Source organism: Notolepis coatsorum (genome assembly GCF_963971535.1).
Source record: "Notolepis coatsorum genome assembly, chromosome: 12".
NCBI lineage: Eukaryota > Metazoa > Chordata > Actinopteri > Aulopiformes > Paralepididae > Notolepis > Notolepis coatsorum.
This window is the reverse complement of record NC_140176.1, coordinates 42,266,124-42,288,623: the sequence shown is the minus strand read 5'-3', so window position 1 is coordinate 42,288,623 and position 22,500 is coordinate 42,266,124. Positions and strand designations below refer to the sequence as shown.

General features: G+C 49.3%; 1 protein-coding gene across 1 annotated transcript in view; it reads right to left on the bottom strand.

Annotated features, from left to right (window-relative positions):
* The window catches only part of ptprn2 (protein tyrosine phosphatase receptor type N2), a gene marked incomplete at its 5' end in the record, with an annotated part of 334,392 nt that overhangs the window by 161,020 nt on the left and 150,872 nt on the right, over positions 1–22,500 (bottom strand). Inside the window, 3 exon segments of the mRNA XM_084325818.1 lie at positions 21,587–21,627; positions 21,629–21,663; positions 21,666–21,685. Of these exon segments, the coding sequence (XP_084181944.1) occupies positions 21,587–21,627; positions 21,629–21,663; positions 21,666–21,685 (96 nt within the window).

Here is a 22,500-nt window from a genome sequence, read left to right as displayed (position 1 = left end):
TGACATGATTGGCAGACGTCATGAACGTGCAGGGGCACACTCAACCGGACAACCCGGGAGTTGACACTGCTCCAACACACCAGGGAACCAACCACCCTGTCGTTACCCTATGCTGTGGTTGTTCCTATAACCCCTCAGGAAAAACTCCAAAACACACCTGCGGGTATCATACCGCAGTACAAGTGTTGCAGTTTTTCAAAAAAGGGTTATTCCAGGCCTACGGGTCGACGAAACATTACTTCGGACCGGGCCCGGCGGCACGGGAAGCACAGAGTTACCAGAGGAGGTCCAAGACCACCCCAACAGCCCCCTTCACGCCACGCGTGAGAGAGGAGCGAAAATAATGGAGAACCAGCCCCAAGCACACTGCCCTTGGTATTCCCAGGCGGTCTCCCAACCAAGTACTAATCAGGACCAAACCAGCGTAGCGGCCGAGATCGAACGAGATCGGGCGTGTACAGGTTGGCATGGCCGTAAGCCATTACGACAGTGCAGAGTACAATATGTACCCAACAAGGGTCTCCATAGCGCCTAACCCTGCGACACCCGGACCGACCTGGCATTTTTCCCCCCGAAAAAAGCACAAGTCCCTCAGGGTACCAGAACAGCAGATCTGCATCCCCGGCGGACAACGGGTTTAACTGACCTGGACCAGCGTGACCAGAACCAGTCCCGTGCCCTAACCACGCCGATATGCCTACTCCAGGAGAAGGGGCAGATATGCATGTTGATCTTAAAACATGAAAAGAAGGCGCCACCCAGACGGTCGGTGTGAACCGCGCCTGGTGGCCCACCCCAAGGGCGTGAGACCCCTCTACATATGTTCAGATCCATTCCGTCATCATCCCCCAGATATGAAGGAGAATCCGTCGATAACCAATACAGGTCGTCGGAAGAGGAAAAAACCTCCATCCCAGTTGCTTTATAAAAACGCTGTTTTAACCACAAGCAACCAAGGCGTGCTAGTCACCTGCCTGATCTTCAACAGAACACCCCGAGCTAGCACTTAACGTGCGTCGGGACACAACCACATCAATGAACAGGCTATTTAGACCTTTCAGTGAATCCCCAAGGCACCAAGGGGAAACGACAAGAGGGGTGTGGTGCTTCCTAAACTCCAACTCTTTTTAATAAAAAAGAAGGAAGCACCAACAGTATGAATCCCAGTCTACACAGCCGAGGGTAAAAACTGTTTATATTTTTACATCCAGTCACCCCTTCCACAGAGGATTTAGACCGAAATTCCCCAGAAAGCCTTCCCACGTGAGTCGTAGAATGAAAAAGCCATGGCAACTGCGAGTCACGTGACCAACTGACTCAAGTTACACATAAAATCGAGCGTAGCGGACCCGTAAGTCCTACGCTCTAACCCGACACTTTGACACAACAGACCTTACTTAAAGATCTAACTCACGGAAGCCATCGTCATAGCAACGTATCGTATGCTATGACGGGGGGAAACCCCACACACAACTCCTGTTTGTAATAGGAGCATAGTCAGGACAACCCTTCCCCCCCCCCCCCCCCCCCCCAGCCAAGGCGTTTAACGGCTTGGCCCTGACTGGCCCAACAGGAGATGAGAAAACCCATTTGACCAATCAAGTGGGAAGGAGGGGTTTATTCGGCACCCCCTCACAAAACCCTTCCCCCTGCACACAATAACAACTGTAGTATATGAAACCTTTGGTAGAATGCCAATGAATAGCGCAAGCTAATACAATGCATGCTACCCACAGAATGTGAACAGGGTTTACAACAAAACCAAGTCGTGTGCGTGTGTGAATCCTACACCCGCATTCCATGTTGTACATAGAAAAACACTGATAGAGAGTATAACGGCTAGGCCGTGGAACGTGTGTATACGAGCATTACTGCAACTAACACAACAGTGTTGTAGTTCAACATTACTTCGTGTGTAAGCAACAGACCATACAACCAGCTTCTACCTGCATGTGGAGCGTCAGGCCGAGATAGAAACCCTACTATAACCGAGTGAATGCTGCAGACCTTGCTTTAATCTCATAACACGAACGTAACTCATCCATCAATGTATACCAATGTAGATTCACACTTTGCAACCTCATCATATGTTTTGGTGAAGAAACACACAGTTTGTTTAACCAAAAAATACAGTCCCCCTTTTTAGGGGACTTTTTATTTAATCAACAAGTAATATGAGAGGGCCGGGGAGGGGTAAACAGAGGGGACAGCATGGGGAAAAAAGTCACTGTCTAGCGGCGTCTGCTGCCTCGAGCCGCTCAGGCTTTGCCACCCCGAGAAGCCCCGGAGGGACGGTAGGCAATCGGTTGCTGGTCTCGTCGATCCCTACCGTCTCCTCCGGTCGTAGATGGGCCGGCTGCAGCAGCAGCACCGTCTCTCCTCCTGGCCTTCGTCGACGGGCCATCAGTGGCGACGGAGGCATTGGCAGCCACGGCAGAGGAAGCTCGAGGACGTGGAAGCCTTCTGACTCCACCGGCGATGACGGGAGGTGGAAAATGGGGTTGGAGCACGGATCTCTCCTCTGCCATCTCTCTGCATGTTGAGGTCATCAATTGCAGGGCCTTCCCGAAAAGTCCAGCATCGGAGAGGGTGGCCGTCAGAAGAGGAGCCCTCTTCTTCTCCGGCACACGGGCCTGCTCCAGCCAAAGGTGGAGCTGGATCAGAGTTGCCAGGGCGCGCACTTTCCCAGAGGCTATGGCCTGCACCTGAGTCAGATGCAGGACAGCTCCTGCCGCCTGGGTGAGCTGATCATGTTGTACCTCCGACCGCTCCGTGCCGCCCGTCATTATCCCGGATACAAATCTTGCCAGCTGTGCGATATTAGACGAAGCAGCCAGCGATTGTGTACCCGCGATGAACGACTGGTCACTCCAATACGCCAAACGCCTAGCCGATTTTCCTTGGAGAACCGGCTTGCATAACGGCTCCCACACCACATCCGGACAGAGGAGAGCGGCCATCGGCCTATCAAGCCGTGGCACACCCTCTCTCATACCTTCAACCAAACCCACCACCCGCGTAACTGGTACGTAGGCGGGAGTGAGGCCCATGATGTGGGACACCACCTGGCCCCGACGAACATAGGCCCCCATTGAGGGGAAAAATGGGTAGACAACGTCCACCCCTCTCACCGGGCGACGCTGCCAGAGATGACCTATTAGATCATCGGGGACAGGAGCAGGCAGTGGCTGCCACCGCCATAAGCTCGGGGAACAAAGCCTGCAGTTCCCCCTGCAGACTTTCCTCCACCGAACCCGCATCCCTCACATGCAGCAGGCTGCGACTGGTTAAGGAGCCACAGTCTGATGTGGCTGATAGTAGGGCATCCTACCGAAGAGGCAGAGGGGTTTCCCTGACATCCTCGAACAAGGCGCCCCAAGGAGACATATCACCCCCCTCCAGTGTTACCTGGACGGGTGGGATATTCGTCTCTACTGGGCCTTCAAACAAGAACCCGTCCGCCTCTACCATGCAATCCTCTGTTTCCATTGGGCAGCTAGAGACCGACGCATCCTCGCTGGTCTCCAGCAATTCCCCAAACCCAGGCCGTTCACGTCTGCAGGACACCATCTTGCGACGGGACCGAGCAGACGCAAAAAGCTTGCGTCTCAAATCCTCCGGAACCAACGGAACCGGCCGTTCAACAACGGACGATTCCCCGGAACCAGAGCCAGGACCAGGCCATCGCAGAGGCGACGGCACCGGTGCACTGGCTCCTCGGAGAGGCAAACTACCCATCGGATGCCTACCGGGCGTGGCTGCCGACCACGAACGCGGCAACAGCCCCGCACCAGAACGCACGACGGAGGTGGGAATGGAGAACCGCTGGTGAAGAGTGGTTCTACGACTCTCCGAAGTAGACATTATGACTTCGATTTTTCTCTTGAATATTTATGAGAGAAGAAAAAAATAAGCACAATGTAAACTCGTCTCAACTTTCTTCAACTAGCAACCTCGTCAAGTGGGGATCTACCGAAGGCACTTCCTTGTGGTGAAAGCGAAGAAGGAGGCGAGTAGGTGGCCACACACCTGCTTATGAAGGTAAGCTGATAGGGGTGTGGTCAGACGGATGTTGGGATGTAAAGGTACATTGTGGAATTTTTTATTCAGTGCGCGTGCACGAGCGAGGTACAGTGCAGTAGTGACGCCGAGCGGAGCCATACGATACAGAACTGGTGTGTATACAACACCCCTGCATGCGCTCCTCCTCTCCTCTCTTCTCTCTAGCCCAGAGTCAGGAACACTACTACTCCTCTCCTCTCTCTAGCCCAGACACTACTACTCCTCTCCTCTCCCCTCTCAACTCCCCTCCCCTCTCCACCCCTCTCCTCTCCTCTCTTCTCATCTCCTTTCCTCCTCTCCTCTCCTCTCCTCTCCTCTCCTCTCCTCTCCTCTCCTCTCCTCTCCTCTCCTCTCCTCTCCTCTCCTCTCCTCTCCTCTCCTCTCCTCTCCTCTCCCCTCTCAACTCCCCTCCCCTCTCCTCCCCTCTCCTCTCCTCTTCTCTCTTCTCATCTCCTTTCCTCCTTTCTTCTCCTCTCCTCTTCTCCTCACCTCTCTCCTCTCTCTAGCCCAGAGTCAGCAGCACTACTACCCCTCTCATCTCCTCTCTCCTCCTCTCCTCTAATAATAATAATAATAATAATAATAATAATAATAATAATAATAATAATAATAATAATAATAATAATAATTCATTACATTTATGTAGTGCTTTTCTAGACACTCAAAGCGCTCCCCACAATGTATGGTGGACATTGCCTCCTCCAACACCACTGGTAGCACCCAACCTTGGGCTACGCAGGCTTAATGGCTGCCATACACTGGCACCAGGCACACATCACACTACACAATGGCTGACCGGCTCAGAAGCAGTGTTCATTTAGTCAACGAACTAAGCTTTTCCCCCTGACGACAACGAGACAAGACGTCGCGTTAATGGAGATCATGTGACACTAACGTGACAAAATTATTCATGCAATGTCGTTGACTAAAAAACGACAACACAAAATGTAGTTTGCAAAATAAAATCTTGCTAAACGTTTATTCAACATCAACTTCGACGTCAACACTGTTTACTGCTAACAGGAACTTGTTTGCAGACAGGAAAGTAACAAACATAATTGTCTGTGCGGAACCCTTATCCCCAACACATCGTTCTGTGGGTGAATTATTGTAATGTTCTGGGGTTTTGTGTGTCGCTCTAGTTGTATGGTCTTAGGGGCACCACTGTTATGCTGGGGGTGTTGTTTCCCCTGGGAGATATGGGAGGACGGACCGGATGTTACATTGTTGTTGTTGTTGTTGTTGTGAAGCTAGCGTATTAGCAGGTAGTTGTGTTGTGTATGAGAAGGGAAGTATCAACATGTAAAACCTCCTAGTGGGCTGGAAATAAAGCACCATACAGAAAAGGAAACTCTCCTCTTTCTTCCCTACATTACTGCATGACGGATCGCTACATTATGTTGATCCACCACAATAGAACACATTAAATAGTTTACATAAGTCTAACCAGCTAGCACTAACGGGGAGCATGTCTATGTTCCCCGGGTCCTATGTTCCCCGGTAGTGATAGATAGTCAGACCACCAGCCCTGATTCCAAACTCTAACCTTAACCAACTTCGAAAGAGGGCCTAAGCTTAACCAGTTCGAAACAAGGCGGACATTAATAATTAATAAAATAATAAAAATGTATAAAATGTCCAATCAATCAATCAATCAATCAATCGGGGAACATAGGACCCGGGGAACATAGGGATGACCCCCACTAACGTTCGCTTTTTTAGTTTAGAAAAAGCTCACGCCAACTTATGAGGCTGTAACTGAGTGGCGAGACTAAACTAACTAAACAAAAAAGACTAAAACGAAAATGCTCAGACCTGTAGTTGACTAAAACTTGACTAAACAAAAAATAGATAAAGGTGACTAAATATGATGAAAACGAAAAAGAGCATTTGAGACATGACTAAGACTAAAACAAACATTTTAAATAGCTGACGAAATTAACACTGCTCAGGAGACAGGGATTGATACCAGCCAATTAAGAGGAAGGGATGATTAGGTGGCCTTGGTGTCAGAGACCCCCTACTCTGATAGGTGTCCTGAGATTCAGAACATTTACAACAAGCGGTGCAGGGGCAAGGCTAAGAGAATCATTAAAGACTCCAGTCACCCGAACAACTGCCTCTTTGAACTGCTGCGGTCAGGCAAGCGATACCGGAGTCTCAAGGCGAGCACAGAAAGACTCAGAAGAAGCTTCTATCCCCAGGCCATCAGGCTGCTCAACGAACAATGAACACTACACAACAACCATCAAACACACTGTAGCACCCACTCCCCACACTTTATAGCACACACTCACTTTAAACAAACACACTGTAGCCCCCACTCCCCACACTTTATATTTATTGATGAAGGATTGCACTACAACTCGTACACCTTACTGTAAACTGTACCTAAATTGTACCTCATCCCATTTCTGCTTTGCACTATATAGTATTGTACATTAGTACACTGCATAGTATTGTATATTATATGGTAACTCAGTTACGTCTATTCTGCATCGAACATTGTACATATGTCTATACTGAACACTGTGACCTCATTTTCTACTTCTAATTTACATGCTATACTATGTTATTTGATACTATCTTGTCTAGCACAGTCTCTGGAGCGTAACAGTAAGAAGCATTTTGTATGAAAGTATTCTGTACTTCTGTATGACAACTATTAAAGAAACTTGAAACTTGAAACTTGGACCTCGGTTTAGCGTCTCATCCAAAGGACGGCACTCGCAGTTATACGTCCTTATCACCGTAACAGGGGCATTGTTACTGACTAATCCACAGGACAGAGTGCCCCCTGCTGGACAACAACACCACTTTCCGACAACAGCCTTGACCGGGGCTCGAACCGGTGATCTTCTGATCATAAGTCCGGAGCTCTACTCATGCAGCCACGCTGCCTCTCCTCTCCTCTCCTCTCCTCTCCTCTCCTCTCCTCTCCTCTCCTCTCCTCTCCTCTCCTCTCCTCTCCTCTCCTCTCCTCTCCTCTCCTCTCCTCTCCTCTCCTCTCCTCTCCTCTCCTCTCCTCTCCTCCTCTCCTGTCTCTAGCCCTGAGTCAGTAACACTACTACTCCTCTCCCCTCCTCTCCTCTCTTCTCCTCTATCCTCTCCTCTGCTCTCCTTTCCTATCATCTCCTCTCTCTAGCCATGAGTCAGCAACACTACATCCTCTTCTCTCCTCTCCTCTTTCTAGCCCAGTCAGCAACACTACTACTCCTCTCCTCTCCTCTCGCCTATCTCCTCCTCTTCTCTCTCTAGCCCAGAGTCAGCAACAGTGGCACTACTACTCCTCTCCTCTCCTCCTCTCTCCTCCCACCTCCTCTCCTCTCCTCTCTCCTCCTCTCCTCTCTTTAGCCCAGAGTCAGCAACACTACTACTCCTCTCCTCTCCTCCTCTCTCCTCCCACCTCCTCTCCTCTCCTCTCTCCTCCTCTCCTCTTTCTAGCCCAGAGTCAGCAACACTACTACTCCTCTCCTCTCCTCCTCTCATCTCCTCTCTCTAGCCCTGAGTCAGCAACACTACTACTCCTCTCCTCTCCTCCTCTCCTCTCCTCTCCTCTCCTCTCCTCTCCTCTCCTCTCCTCTCCTCTCCTCTCCTATCCTCTCCTCTCCTCTCCTCTCCTCTCCTCTCCCCTCCTCTCTCCTCTCTCTAGCCACGAGTCAGCAACACTACTACCCCTCTCCTCCTCTCATCTCTCCTCTCCTCTCATCTCTCCTCTCCTCTCCTCTCCTCTCCTCTCCTCTCCTCTCCTCTCCTCTCCTCTCCTCTCCTCTCCCCTCCTCTGCCCTCCTCTCTCCTCTCCTCTCTCTAGCCACGAGTCAGCAACACTACTACTCCTCTCCTCCTCTCTCCTCTCCTCTCCTCTCCTCTCCTCTCCTCTCCTCTCCTCTCCTCTCCTCTCCTCTCCTCTCCTCTCCTCTCCCCTCCTCTCCCCTCCTCTCCCCTCCTCTCTCCTCTCCTCTCTCTAGCCACGAGTCAGCAACACTACTACTCCTCTCCTCCTCTCTCCTCTCCTCTCCTCTCCTCTCCTCTCCTCCCCCCTCCTCTCCTCTCCTCTCCCCTCCTCTCCTCTCCTCTCCTCTCCTCTCCTTTCCTCTCCTCTCCTCTCATCTCCTCTCCTCTCCTCTCCTCTCCTCTCCTCTCCTCTCCTCTCCTCTCCTCTCCTCTCCTCTCTCTAGCAACGAGTCAGCAACACTACAGCTCCTCTCCCCGGAGCAGAATAAATGTTTAAGGTCCCAGAGGTTAGGCCACAAAATAAAATCGAACAACCCCAAGCAGACTCTATAATAACTCCCTGCAGTGCTCGCGGAGGAAGAGTGGTTTTTCAGGCACGCAAACGATCCACAGAGGAAGGCAAACCCAACCCTGCCTCCTAAGTCACAATTAAAGGCATTACATCTCTGTAGAGAGAAGATGATGAATGTTACTTGAAAACGCCAAAAAGGAACAAGTCAACTGTGACTTAAAGGGGGAATTACCTCCGCTTTGTGAGTTCATGTAGGATGTTCCTGTACCCGAGGACAGCTCAGTCGATATGTTCTGAACGGGCGCCACTCTCTCCTAAAGCTAGAACTCGGAGAGAGAAGCCTCGAATTCGCGACATCGTCTGGATGTAAAGTTGGAGGCTGCTCCATAGACGATGAACGGGGCACTGGATTTGCGGTAGGGATGGGACTTTCTAGCAAAAGTGCTATTCGAAAATTCGTGTTTCATAATTTCATAATATAGAATATTCTAATATTCCCCCCCCCCCCCCCTGTTATGTACCATGAGCTTGATCACTCCTGTGTCACTGTGCATGCAGGTGAGGGCTGCTAATTAGCTGATTGCTGCTGATTGGATACATGCCTGGCAGCGTAAAGCCAGTCCCTCAGTCACACATGCAGCCTGACTGTGGCTAGAGGAGAGTGTGGAAACAGAGACTTTTCACGTTCCACCATTCTTTGATCTTTAGTTTGTGCTAGTATTCATTGTTAGAGTAGTCTTTTGGTTTAAACACAGGCTTTGGTGTCTGTTTGCACTTATGTTGCGTCCTTTTGAGCCAGGGTCGTAACAGTTGGGCGCTCGTCCGGGAGTGAATTTGGAAACAAATACCCCTAGAATTTGTTTGGTGTTTTTATTTTTTTTGCATGGGGTGTCGTGGTGCTATAGTGTGGGTAGTGATCGTTACATGTTGTGTAACGTGGGGGCTTGAGCCGATCGTCAAACAGGTGAGTATGCCCTTATTTTTTGTAATTTGATTTGACTACTTATATGCTGTTAAAATATATAGTTTAGTGGACACCACATGTAGGTAGGGACATTATTTTCTGGTTGTTTGTTAGCTTCCTGTGCACTACTTACTCCTGGGGCAGTCATAGAAGTGATTAGTACCATCTACTTGTCTTGTACCATACCATATACTTGACGGGTGGATGGTCAATATGATATTTGGCTGGTAGCAGGTGTGGTTGAAGAGGGTTAGGTCTACAGGGCGTTAGCTTAAGGGTAGGTAGGTTAGGGTGCCAGAAAATACAGGTAGTGTGGTAGGGCCTGATGTAGTTTTTTTTTTAGGGTAGACGTGTGGTGGGCCGTTTGACTGCAGTTTAGATGTAGAAGCTGTAAGTAGTCATATCAGGTTATAAGGGGCACCTGTTTGAATCTGTTTGTTGTATTTAATTTTTTGTTTTGAGTGTAACTCAGTGTTTGGATAGCCTACCTATTAGCACCTGACCTCCTGCGCGTATGACACATCTACTTATTTCAGGGTGGTTGTTTTAATTTTTTTTTTTGCAAACTAGAAAGGTGCGCTCAGTAGAGCACACATTTCCACCACGTCGCACGCCGATCACACAGGCAGACAGGCACAAAAGCTGACTCCTCTCCTTATAGTTATTAGTATTGGCATTAGCATGCTAACGCTAACAGGGGGTGCTTCAGTGATTCTTTATGGTTCTTCAGTGGTTCTTCAGTGGTTCTGTAGTGTTTCTTCAGTGGTTCTTTAGTGGTTCTTCAGTGGTTCTTTAGTGGCTCTTTAGTGGTTCTTCAGTGGTTCTTCGTGGTTCTTCAGTGGTTCTTCAGTGGTTCTTTAGTGGTTCTTCAGGTAAATTGTGTGTATGCTAGGGTGCTTTTGGTATCTCTAAAGTGAGCAGGTTGTAGCGCTGGTGCAGTAAGGATGGCTTCCGTTAAGGATTTTGTTGATCACCCTTCTGATGAGGTGTTGGAAAGGTTTTCCAAGGAACAGCTTCTGGAGCTTGCTGTGCACTACAAGGTGGAGCTTACTGCCAGTGAGAAGCGTTTGAAACCAACTGCCTTGGTTGCTTTGAGGGCTTTACTCGTTAGGGAGCAGGTGCTTGCGGCGAGGGTGGAGGAGCCTCTTTTGTCTGACGTGTCTCCGCTACTATCTGGTATGGCGGAGGGTGAGTGGAGTTGGTCCCCGAGGCCTATCGTCAGCGTTTTAGAGGCTATCGCAGGTCGGAGGGACAGTCGTATGTTGAATTTGGAAAAGAGAAGGAGAACCTGTTTGACAGGTGGTGCACCTCTCAGAAAGCAGAGTCAAGAGAGCAGCTTAGACAGTTGATTCTCCTAGAGGAATTTAAAAGATGTGTTCCTGATACCGTTTCCACTCATCTAAACGAGCGTAGGGTATTGAAGATAGGCGACGCCGCTGTTTTCGCTGATGAGTTTGTGTTGACACACAAGTCCGTTTTTGTGGAGGAATACCGTGTTGAGTCCAGGGATAGGCGTCCTTTTCAGGGGGGTCGTTTCCCAAAACCTGTGTCTGCTGGTCAGTTTACTTCACCTCCTAGGCGGGGTGGTTCTGCTAGTGCATTCCCAGAAGGGATTATATGTTTCTACTGTAAAGAGCCTGGTCATATCGTTGCTGGGTGCCCGGTGCTTGAACAGAAAAATGTCAGAACGGTGGCTCTGGTAGAAACCGTATGCAGAACACCTATGCCAACGTTAGAGGGTGATGGGGAAAGTATCAAACGTGTGGACAAAGAGCTTGAGGGTTCCTCAAGATTTATGATGGATGGATTTGTTTCCCTGACTGATGCACTAGAGTCCAAACAGGCTATAACAATTTGGAGAAATACCGGAGCTTTTCAGTCCCTCATTCTGGAGGGGATTTTGCCGTTTTCAGAAAAGTCTTCTTTGCATTCCGGTGTCGTTGTTCATGGCTTTGGAGGTGGATTTGTGGATGCACCTTTGCATGAGGTCACACTCAACTCTCCCTTAGTATCAGGCAATGTTGTTGTGGGGGTATGTTCTCACATCCCCATAAGAGGGGTGTCCTTCATTCTAGGGAATGATTTGGCTGGTGACAAAGTGCTGGCTACTCCAGTTGTAACTCCCATTCCTGTGGTTTCTGAGGTCCCTGATGAGCTGACACAGAAACATCCAGGAGTGTTCCCTGTGCGTGCTGTGACACGGGCAATATCAAAGGACAAAAGTGATGTTGTTGATACTTCGACTTGTGACATTACACTTAGTGACACATTCTTTGTTGAATTGAAAAGTTAACCTGTTGAGATTATTGGAAAGCACACTGTGGATGTACCTCTGCATAATGATTCTCTTGATTGTGCCTTTGTGTCAGGCCCGGTGGTGAAACCAAAGTTGACATGCGTGCCGGATATGATTGTGGCAGGAGATGATTTGGCAGCGCAGTGTCTCAAGGTCTTCCCAGCCTGTACGGTGGCTGAGGCCACGAACAAATTGGAGGATGAGTGTGGGAAGGATGCTATGAGAGATGCTGTTGATTCATGTGACACCGTTCTAGTTGAAGGCTGCCAGCCTTCCCACAGTAGCTCTATTGTTCCTGATGTTTCACTTGTGGGCAGGGATGGTCCCAGTATGTCAGTTGATGATTCTGACATTGATTCACGTGTCCACACTGACTCTCTGCCATGCACTAGGTGTGCTAGTCAACCTAGTTACCTGTGTCCTGTGGAGCAGGAGCCGCCTTCGCGACCTGGTCTGATGAGTGGCAACCATTTTGATCAGGACAATGTTATTTTGTGTGACGCCATTTTGGATGGTATTCCAGACGCTTTTGTGACTGATGTATTGCCATGTTCCAGGGATGGTGGGGCTGTACCTGAGGCGGTGCATCCTACTCTGGATGTTCACGGTTTGCAGTATACTGAACTGCCAGTGCCAGGTGGGATGGATATGGGCGCTGTGGTGGTATCAGAGATCTATGGTTTTTGTTTTTCTGTGTTCTGTCCTGTTGAGCGCAGTGAGCTTAGCTCTCATATTGATTTTGGTTTGCAGTCTATTTTTGACAGGTCGGTATCAGTGGAGGGGCCTGTTGAAATGGAGCTCATATGTGATAAGGTCTTGGTTTGTCGATGGGGTCCTAAGTCTTACGCCTCAGTGGAGGAGGAGCCTGCCCCACTCCAGCCATATACCGCAGTGGAGGAACCTTTTGTGAGGTCTAGCTTGCCCGAGAGTCGGGACAGGGTTGTTTTTTGTTTTACACAGCATTGGCGAATGTTCCACAGTGGGGAGCATGCAACACGGTTGATGGTCGTGTTCGACAGGGGCCGGCCCGTTATCGCTGTTGTGGTAGTGGCCCTGACAACTAATGGGTCACAATATTTTTTGTTTTTACGGGTTTGATGTGTAGTGGTTGCCTCTTGGGCAACCATTTTGGTGGGGGAGGTGTTATGTACCATGAGCTTGATCACTCCTGTGTCACTGTGCATGCAGGTGAGGGCTGCTAATTAGCTGATTGCTGCTGATTGGATACATGCCTGGCAGCTTAAAGCCAGTCCCTCAGTCGCACATGCAGCCTGACTGTGGCTAGAGGAGAGTGTGGAAACAGAGACTTTTCACGTTCCACCATTCTTTGATCTTTAGTTTGTGCTAGTATTCATTGTTAGAGTAGTCTTTTGGTTTAAACACAGGCTTTGGTGTCTGTTTGCACTTCTGTTGCGTCCCTTTGAGCCAGGGTCGTAACACCCCCCAAAAGATTTATATAAAAAAATGTATATTACATTTTATTTATTATTATATTTTTTTCCAGCTGACCGACAATAAATCAAAATGACACCATTCACCATCGTAGCCTATAATAACAGCATTGCATTGGCCTATCAACCGGCTTTAATAAACAAACAGAAAGAGTAGCATGTGCATCTTTTTGATCAATTAGGCTATGAAAATTAGGCTGCCTCTAAATATAAAAAGGAATTAAATAAGAATGTTTGCTTCAATAATAAACATTAATTAATTAAAATGACTAATTCAGACCAATACGAGAACATGAACCTCATCTGGGAGATTTGTTTATCGTCTATGGAACAGCCCCAGGTTTTCTTTTTTTAAACGTTTATTTATAGCATTTTCAGCTTTTTCTGGCCACACAGGGCCGATAGAGGGAGAGAGGGAGAACGGGAGGAGAGGTAGGGAAGACATGCGGCAAATGGTCGCCGGGACTGGGAAACGAACCCGGGACGACCGCTTCGCGACTCAGCACGCTATGTGGTGTGCTACTGGAGCGCCCCGAACAGCCCCAAATTTGACATCCAGGTGACGTCAACAATCTTATGGTTCTTTCTCTCAGTGTTAGCTTCAGGAAAGAGCGGCGCATGTTCAAAACATTATCGACTGAACTGTCCTCACGCACAGCAACAATCGGTGGTTTAATGCCCTTTAATGCTCCTATTTAAAAGGTGCTGTAAGTGTAAATCTTTTGTTCAAATACTGACCAGACACTTTATATCAGTGATGGCTGTTGGAATGTGGAGCTATTATTTTAACACATAGACTACTTATTTTAACAAAGAAAAAAAAACACTTACAGCACCTTTAACTCATTCAGCGCCAGGGGTCGCTGTTTACTTTACGGTTGAAATGCCATCGCCTTTTAACATGGGGATACGTGGCTGTGTTTGCAGGCCTAAAGCTATATTATATATTATAGCTATGGATCTAATAATATAGTCGATTGTCATTGAGTTTCTTCCAGTCAAGATGCAAGAAACAGATAATTTGTATACCGTGGTGAATATGAGTATAGTTTCAGGGCGGTCTGGTGTCATTTCCAAAATGCTCCGTAATGGCCGGCAACGTGTATTCTAGTAAAAACTTTATTGTTTCTTCCCTGGACTAGCTACTGTTCTCAAATCAAATTTAGATTATCGGTATTATGTTTCATCATGGATGCATGAAAGGGGGGTGCTTTGATCGCAACCAACGGACCACGCCATCAGCATGAAGGGGTTTTTCGATTGACGCAATATTGATACAATATAGTCCTTACCTTGACCAGGATCTGCCCCGAAAAGAATATTCTAATTATCTGATCGCCATTCCAAGTACTGATGTCGATTGAGGTGCCAACGTAATCCAGCACTGAACATGATCCGGGGAGGTCCGACCCTCGTCGATGCATCCGTTATAAGCGCTTGCCTTGCCCGAGTAGTTAGACCCCGCCCGCACGCCGCAGCTCGGCCCACACACCAAGCCACACCGTTTCAAATGGAGTGCAATAGCGGCCACAAGGCGTTAGGCGGCGGAATTGGACTTTTGCGATCTCAGACCCATCCCCAGTGATAACACACAGCTGCCTGCATTTTTATGAATGGAAATATCGAATAAAAGAAATAACGATCCAATAACGTATATATACGTGGTTGGCATTCAACAATTGGCGGGCTAACACGTATTAAATCGTTGTTGGCGGCCATTGAGTTAATATACCAGAACGTACAGTGTGTTGCCTTCTAAGCCGGGTGGGCTCAATAACGAGTAAGTGACGTGAGACGTCCACTACCTGTCGGCCCTCCACCACCTCCCCTCCATCCTCAAGCCATTATCTGGACATTTCTCAGCCCCTATGTCCCCTCGGAAGTGTACTTGGCAGTGTATACTTCCAGGCACGCTGTATGAACCAGGGGGGGGGGGGGGGGGGGGGGATTCATCAGCCTGTCAGAGAAGTGACCCAGCCCCTCCGGAGAAGATGATCAGTCTTCTGTCGTCTGCCATGGAGCTGCGGCTCGGGCCAGGAGCGATGCGTGAGCCAAGACAGACACGCAGAGGCATGCCTGCCCGAGCACAACCACACACGTGCATAGGCACACACACACGCACGCACGCACACACACACACGCACACACACACACACACACACGCACACACACACACACACACGCACACACGTATGCAAACGTGTGCAAATTTGCACACACACGTGTACATGGATGGACACACACACAGGCACACGACTCAAAAAGAAACATGGCGTCCTCTAACGTCTTCACCTGGGCTCTGTATCGCAAATGTCAATATTCCCACAATCTCTCGCCCATTCTCCTTGGCCCATCGTATTCTGCCAGGGATCTTGATGCATCTCAAATTGAACTGACATGTCATCATCGGCCCCCTCACCCACCCACCCCTGCCCCTCCTCCTCCCACCCCGCCTTTTATACATACTTGAGGGGGGGGGGGTAAAAAAAATAAAAACGCACTAGCACCGCGGGGCAATGAAGTTAAGGTAAGATAAGTTATCTCCCGAAGTTCACACACTGTCCCCTGTGTTATCAGATGTGTAAACTTGGACTATCGTATTAGCTTCGGGGCAGAGAGTGTGTGTGAGTGTGTGTGTGTGTGTGTGTGTGCGTGTGCGTGTGCGTGTGCGTGTGCATGTGTGTGTGTGTGTGTGTGTGTGTGTGTGTGTGTGTGTGTGTGTGTGTGCGTGTGTGTGTGTTTTCTGAGGGAGTTGGAGGCGGACGGGAGGGAGGGGGGAGTTCTGTGTCTGCTCAGAGCTCGCATGGACTTGTGAGTGAGGAACCCACTCCCCCTAGTGCCTCCAAGCGGCAAAACATTTACGTCATCTCAACAGAATGCCCTCTGCTCATTAGCAATGTGTCGCCAAAGAGATGGGGGGGGAGGGGGGGGGGGGCGTCGGTTAAGACCCTCGCCTCTGGAGCCACCCCTGGTGGCCTGACATTGAATCCTGCCATCTCTCTCTCTCTCTCTCTCTCTCTCTCTCTCTCTCTCTCTCTCTCTCTCTCTCTCTCTCTCTCTCTCTCTCTCTCTCTCTCTCTCTCTCTCTCTCTCTCGTGTCTCCTCGTACTCTTGTATCCCTCTCAGCCATGAAGAAAAAGACACACTAAGGGGACAATCTCAAATGTGTTTTAGAACCATTTTTGTAGGGGGAAATAGTTTGTGTGGACTGTACGGTAATGATATGACTGCACTCGACACAAAACCAAAGTTTCAGAGGAAGGACTCGTCCTGAGATCCTCTTCTGCCGCGTTGAATAGCCTGTCTCTATCAGCTCTATCAGAGCTCATCAGAGCCGCAGCGTAGAGCTCCCTATCAGAACTCATCACAGCCGGAGCGAGAGCTCCCTATCAGAACTCGTCACAGCCGGAGCGAGAGCTCCCTATCAGAACTCATCACAGCCGGAGCGAGAGCTCCCTATCAGAACTCGTCACAGCCGGAGCGAGAGCTCCCTATCAGAACTCATCACAGCCGGAGCGAGAGCTCCCTATCAGAACTCATCACAGCCGGAGCGAGAGCTCCCTATCAGAACTCGTCACAGCCGGAGCGAGAGCTCCCTATCAGAACTCATCACAGCGAGAGCTCCCTATCAGAACTCATCACAGCGAGAGCTCCCTATCAGAACTCATCACAGCCGGAGCGAGAGCTCCCTATTAGAACTCGTCACAGCCGGAGCGAGAGCTCCCTATCAGAACTCATCACAGCCGGAGCGAGAGCAGCCTGACTGGGAAAAAAACGCTCTGACCCAGAGTCAGCCACGCCGCCGGCTCACATTCAGAACGGAGGCTTTCAGACACTCTTCCATGCGGCGAGAGACACAATGAGTGTGCACCGCATTCTCCATCTCTCTCCATTCCCACGCAAATATGCTTTTATCATTGTACCAAGAGAGGGGGGCGGGAAAAACATTGAAAAACAAACCTGACTGTCGAATGCATTCTCAGTATCTCCCTCCTGAATGCTTATCACGGCGTGGTGTTACACGGTACGGATAGATCATAAGCCCGGTCTACACCGGCGCAACGCCTTCCCTTTCTGAATCTATACCGAGGCCCATTATCAAAGATCTACGATCAACACTGCCGTGTTCAAATGTCACGGCTATTCACTCCGGGTGTCAGGACCAGAGAGGGAGAGCCAGACGCGGAACACAGACATGGACGATGTGGGCAAAAAAAAAGAACACTTTATTTTGAAAGGAGAAGGAGACGGGAAAGGGGAAATTAAGGAGCATGGAGGAGAGGAGGCAGAGCGGCCGGTTAGGGAGCAGAGCAGCTGGTTAGGGAGCATAGGAGGAGAGGAGGCAGAGCGGCCGGTTAGGGAGCAGAGGAGGAGAGGAGGCAGAGCGGCTGGTTAGGGAGCAGAGCAGCTGGTTAGGGAGCATGGAGGAGAGGAGGCAGAGCAGCTGGTTAGGGAGCATAGGAGGAGAGGAGGCAGAGCGGCCGGTTAGGGAGCATAGGAGGAGAGGAGGCAGAGCGGCCGGTTAGGGAGCAGAGCAGCTGGTTAGGGAGCATGGAGGAGAGGAGGCAGAGCAGCTGGTTAGGGAGCAGAGCAGCTGGTTAGGGAGCATGGAGGAGAGGAGGCAGAGCGGCCGGTTAGGGAGCAGAGCAGCTGGTTAGGGAGCATGGAGGAGAGGAGGCAGAGCAGCTGGTTAGGGAGCAGAGCAGCTGGTTAGGGAGCATAGGAGGAGAGGAGGCAGAGCGGCCGGTTAGGGAGCAGAGCAGCTGGTTAGGGAGCATGGAGGAGAGGAGGCAGAGCAGCTGGTTAGGGAGCAGAGCAGCTGGTTAGGGAGCATGGAGGAGAGGAGGCAGAGCGGCCGGTTAGGGAGCAGAGCAGCTGGTTAGGGAGCATGGAGGAGAGGAGGCAGAGCAGCTGGTTAGGGAGCAGAGCAGCTGGTTAGGGAGCATGGAGGAGAGGAGGCAGAGCGGCCGGTTAGGGAGCAGAGCAGCTGGTTAGGGAGCATGGAGGAGAGGAGGCAGAGCAGCTGGTTAGGGAGCAGAGCAGCTGGTTAGGGAGCATAGGAGGAGAGGAGGCAGAGCGGCCGGTTAGGGAGCAGAGCAGCTGGTTAGGGAGCAGAGCAGCTGGTTAGGGAGCATGGAGGAGAGGAGGCAGAGCAGCTGGTTAGGGAGCATGGAGGAGAGGAGGCAGAGCAGCTGGTTAGGGAGCAGAGCAGCTGGTTAGGGAGCAGAGCGGCTGGTTAGGGAGCAGAGCGGCTGGTTAGGGAGCAGAGCAGCTGGTTAAGGAGCAGAGCAGCTAGTTAGGGAGCAGAGCGGCTGGTTAGGGAGCAGAGCGGCTGGTTAGGGAGCAGAGCGGCTGGTTAGGGAGCAGAGCAGCTGGTTAGGGAGCAGAGTAGCTGGTTAGGGAGTAGAGCGGCTGGTTAGAGAGCAGAGCAGCTGGTTAGGGAGCAGAGCGGCTGGTTAGGGAGCAGAGCAGCTGGTTAGGGAGCAGAGCGGCTGGTTAGGGAGTATGGAGAGGAGGGGCCTGGCCGGTGAGCGATGGTCCACTGTAGCTGAAACAAGGATCTGCGACGAGTGGATGGAAAGCCAGAGTAGAGTTGGGTTGATGGACGGATGGAAGGCAGCTGTGGAGGCTGAGCAGGTGGATCAGATGAGCCGTGATCAAGAGTGAACCGGAAGATGCCCAAAATACCCAAATATGGGGAAAACAGAACCCCCACTCCCCCACACACACAGACACACACGTGCACACACACACACACACACACACATGCACACACACACACACACACACACACACACACACACACACACACACACACACACACACACAGAAGGGGGTTGGGGAGCACTGGAAGCGCTTGGAGACACAGGGATGATTGATTGATTGAAAATTGTATTAACAGATCTATCTATCTATCTATCTATCTATCTATCTATCTATCTATCTATCTATCTATCTATCTATCTATCTATCTATCTATCTATCTATCTATCTATCTATCTATCTATCTATCTATCTATCAACAATAACAGTGCGACACTGTTTTGAATACAATGGAGACATCAGCGTGTGTCTGGAGGTAATAAGGCCTGATTTCTCTCCCTGGTGGAAGTCAAACACACAGAGAGATCAGCACAAACAACAACAAACGCCCACGTCCTCTGCACACACGCACGCACACACACACACACACACACACACACACACACACACACACACACACACACACACACACACACACACACACACACACACACACACACACACACACACACACACACACACACACACACACACACACACACACACACACACACACACACACACACACACACACACACACACACACACACACACAGATACTTTGCTGCAAACCGTATAACCTGGAATCATAGTGGCTGCAAGGTGACATGTTCTTTTTTGTTATCCACTTTTTCTGCTCCTGTTTTTTTCTGTATTTTTTCTCCCATTCCAATTTAGTCGTTATGCCAATTCCCCCCTCCCCTTCCTGGTCGTTGCTCGCATGTGCCCCCCACTGGTTGGTCTAGTGAGCCCTGAAGTCTATCAGATGCTTCCTCCGAGACATAGGAGACAGCCAGCAGCATCTTTTCACCTGCCAGTGTGGATTCTCATTGGTGAGGTGTAACGTGTGGGAGGTCACACTACCCTCACCATCTCCCTCCCTCGCTGTGCAGGCGCCCTGACCGACCTGTAGGAGTCGCTGTTAACGACCAGAATACCACCCCACCGGCTTGCCTCCCGCTGACTCTGCCAATTGAGCCAGTATGACGGCCGGCCAAGCCGGAGGCAACGCTGACAGCCGGATTCGATACCAGTGTCTCTCGCGTTGGTGACAAACGCTTAGTCCGCACCCCTATTCTATATTCTATAATAATATTTCAAATTGCATTGGTCCGGATGGGAGAATTCAGTACTGTATCTACAGAACCTTCTGTTTAATCATCTTCCCTTTATTCATTTACTTAGATATTTTGTACACATGATCTCAAGAAGGTACTGAACGAGATCAGTGGCAGTTTTTAATGTTTGGTCATTATTAGCATGGTGTTATTCACTGTCAAAGATGCAAAGAAAAATCATAATTCATATTCTCCTTTGTTTCATCACAATTTAAGCAAGCCTAGTAATAGACACAATATTTCTGACACTGTGAATACATTCCCTGAGGTCCATAGATGTCCCTATAAGAATATGCAAATGGCCCTTGTAGAAGTGGAGCAATATTCCATTTACCTAGGTATATATTTTGGCGGATTTTCAGAAAATATTCCACAGGTGGAAGAGGTTAAGGACTGCAGAGCAAGAGTGATATGATCAGATATGTGAGTGTTTGGGTTCCATGAGCAGGACGTGCACATCCCCAGGAAGAAGCCATGGTGAGCAGAGCTCCATTCCAACAAGGCAACAACATGTTATGTACATTAGGGAATGGGCATACCTGTGCTGTAGCGATGTAGGCCTGAGTGAACATAGGGCCTAATTTTGATGGGGGAAAGATTTCTTAGAAATGGGGGAACATGTGGTAACATAGGGCCTAATCTAGATGGGGAAAGATTTCTTAGAAATGAGGGAACATAGGGCTGTGGAACATAGGACCTCATTTTAATGGGGGAACGTTTTCTTAGAAATGGGGGAACATATTAGCTAACGTTAGCTTATGAAGATTCATTCAAATCTTACATTGCCGACATAGCCTGTATCACTGATGTTAGGAGGCCGATATGTGTTTTGTCATGAATAATCGCAAATGAGTGGGCAGATGCTAGCTATGCTATCAAGTTCTAATCACGTCCCCATGTCCCATGTAGACGGTGCAATAAACTCATCACCTCCTGAGACCTTTGTGATTGCTCACACACTTCGACAACACAGCGCCCAGGCGATCTGTTACTGTTGTGGCATTTGTTCACACATATGCCTTTCTAGAACTTTTGCAGAAATCTTGCGACGTCTTGAGCTGTCAAATGCTACATAAAGACTGCAAAAGTGGCCCAGATCTATTGTATGTGACGTAGGTGTGAAAGCGCCTCACATTTGTAAAATACCAATATTATACAAACAACATAAAATATACATGGTTTTAAGAAAAAGCTAAAAGGAGTATTATTTAAAAATACATTTTGCTAAGTAATAGGGCTGTACCGAATATAATTCTTTCACACATTTGACTGTTCTTTGTTGAGTTTTCAAATGCTGGTGTTTAAATGTTTGCTGTGACGTCATCCTTGGGGAGTAAGGTCACACGGGCTATCTATGTTAAATTATTTATTATTATATATCTATTAATTAGATCGTGATGGATTCAGTCGGAGCTGTCTATTTGCTTTGTCTAATTGCAGCGTTTGTTTTGTTTAGCGTGTTATTCATTGTTTCTTCATGTTAATGTAAATGTATTGCGATGCGTGTGAATTGTATACTGTGTCCTGTGTTATTGACCCGGGGAGAATAGCTGCTGTTATGTGCAAAAGCTAATGGGGGTCTGAATAAACAAACAAACAAATGATTGCGTGTCATGTACAGTGTGTCTGTCTGCATGTGCGTGACACACGGCTTTACGTACGAGGTGGGTGAGGTCTGCGGCGTGGAGGGTTGAGCCTCTCAGCCAGGCGCTCCATCAGGTCCGAGCCTGGTCTTCGGAGAGGGAGCTGGAAGGGAGGAGGAGGAGGAGGAAGCAGAGATGAGACAAGACAGCCGGTGCGTCACTCACGGGGAGTCCTCAACCGTACGAGATGAACGCGGTCCACTCTGCTGTTAAAATGTTTTCTTTAGCATAGAGACACAGACTCTTCTGCTCACACTCACAAATATGTCATTGCACACAAACGAAGCCTGGGGTTGTCTGAACGAGCGTGCAGTTGCAGGTGTGTGCACGTCACACGTACACACAACACACACCCACACACACACACACACACACACACACACACACCACACACACAGGGAGACAGAGGCGGTGCAGAGAGAATAGGGATCAGCTGTCTCTTCAGGCTTAGTAAATCACCTGCTTTTTCCAGCAATGAGACAAACATGAGGTGAAAATGGAACCCCGTGAGGGGTAATGGCTGTATCATATGGCTGCGCTTCTCTCTCCTTTTTTTTCCTCTCATCTCTTCTTTTTTCTTATTCTCCTCTCCTTCTCTGTCACACACACACAAACGAAAACACACTTGAAAAACACATGCGCACACATGCGCACACACATTCACACTCGCACGCTCGCACACACACGCACACACACAGACAGTGATAGATAGAGAGAGAGAGAGAGCGAGAGAGAGAGAGAGAGAGAAGAGAGAGAGAGAGAGAGAGAGCGAGAGCGAGAGAGAGAGAGAGAATGAGAATAATAAGGTGAAAATGGGATGGGGCTGAAGTGGAATGGTGTCTGATAAAGCCTCATCTCAGCTCAGTCTGCGCCTGCCTCTCACTCGGAGAGTAAATCGCCAAGGAAATAGACCAAACA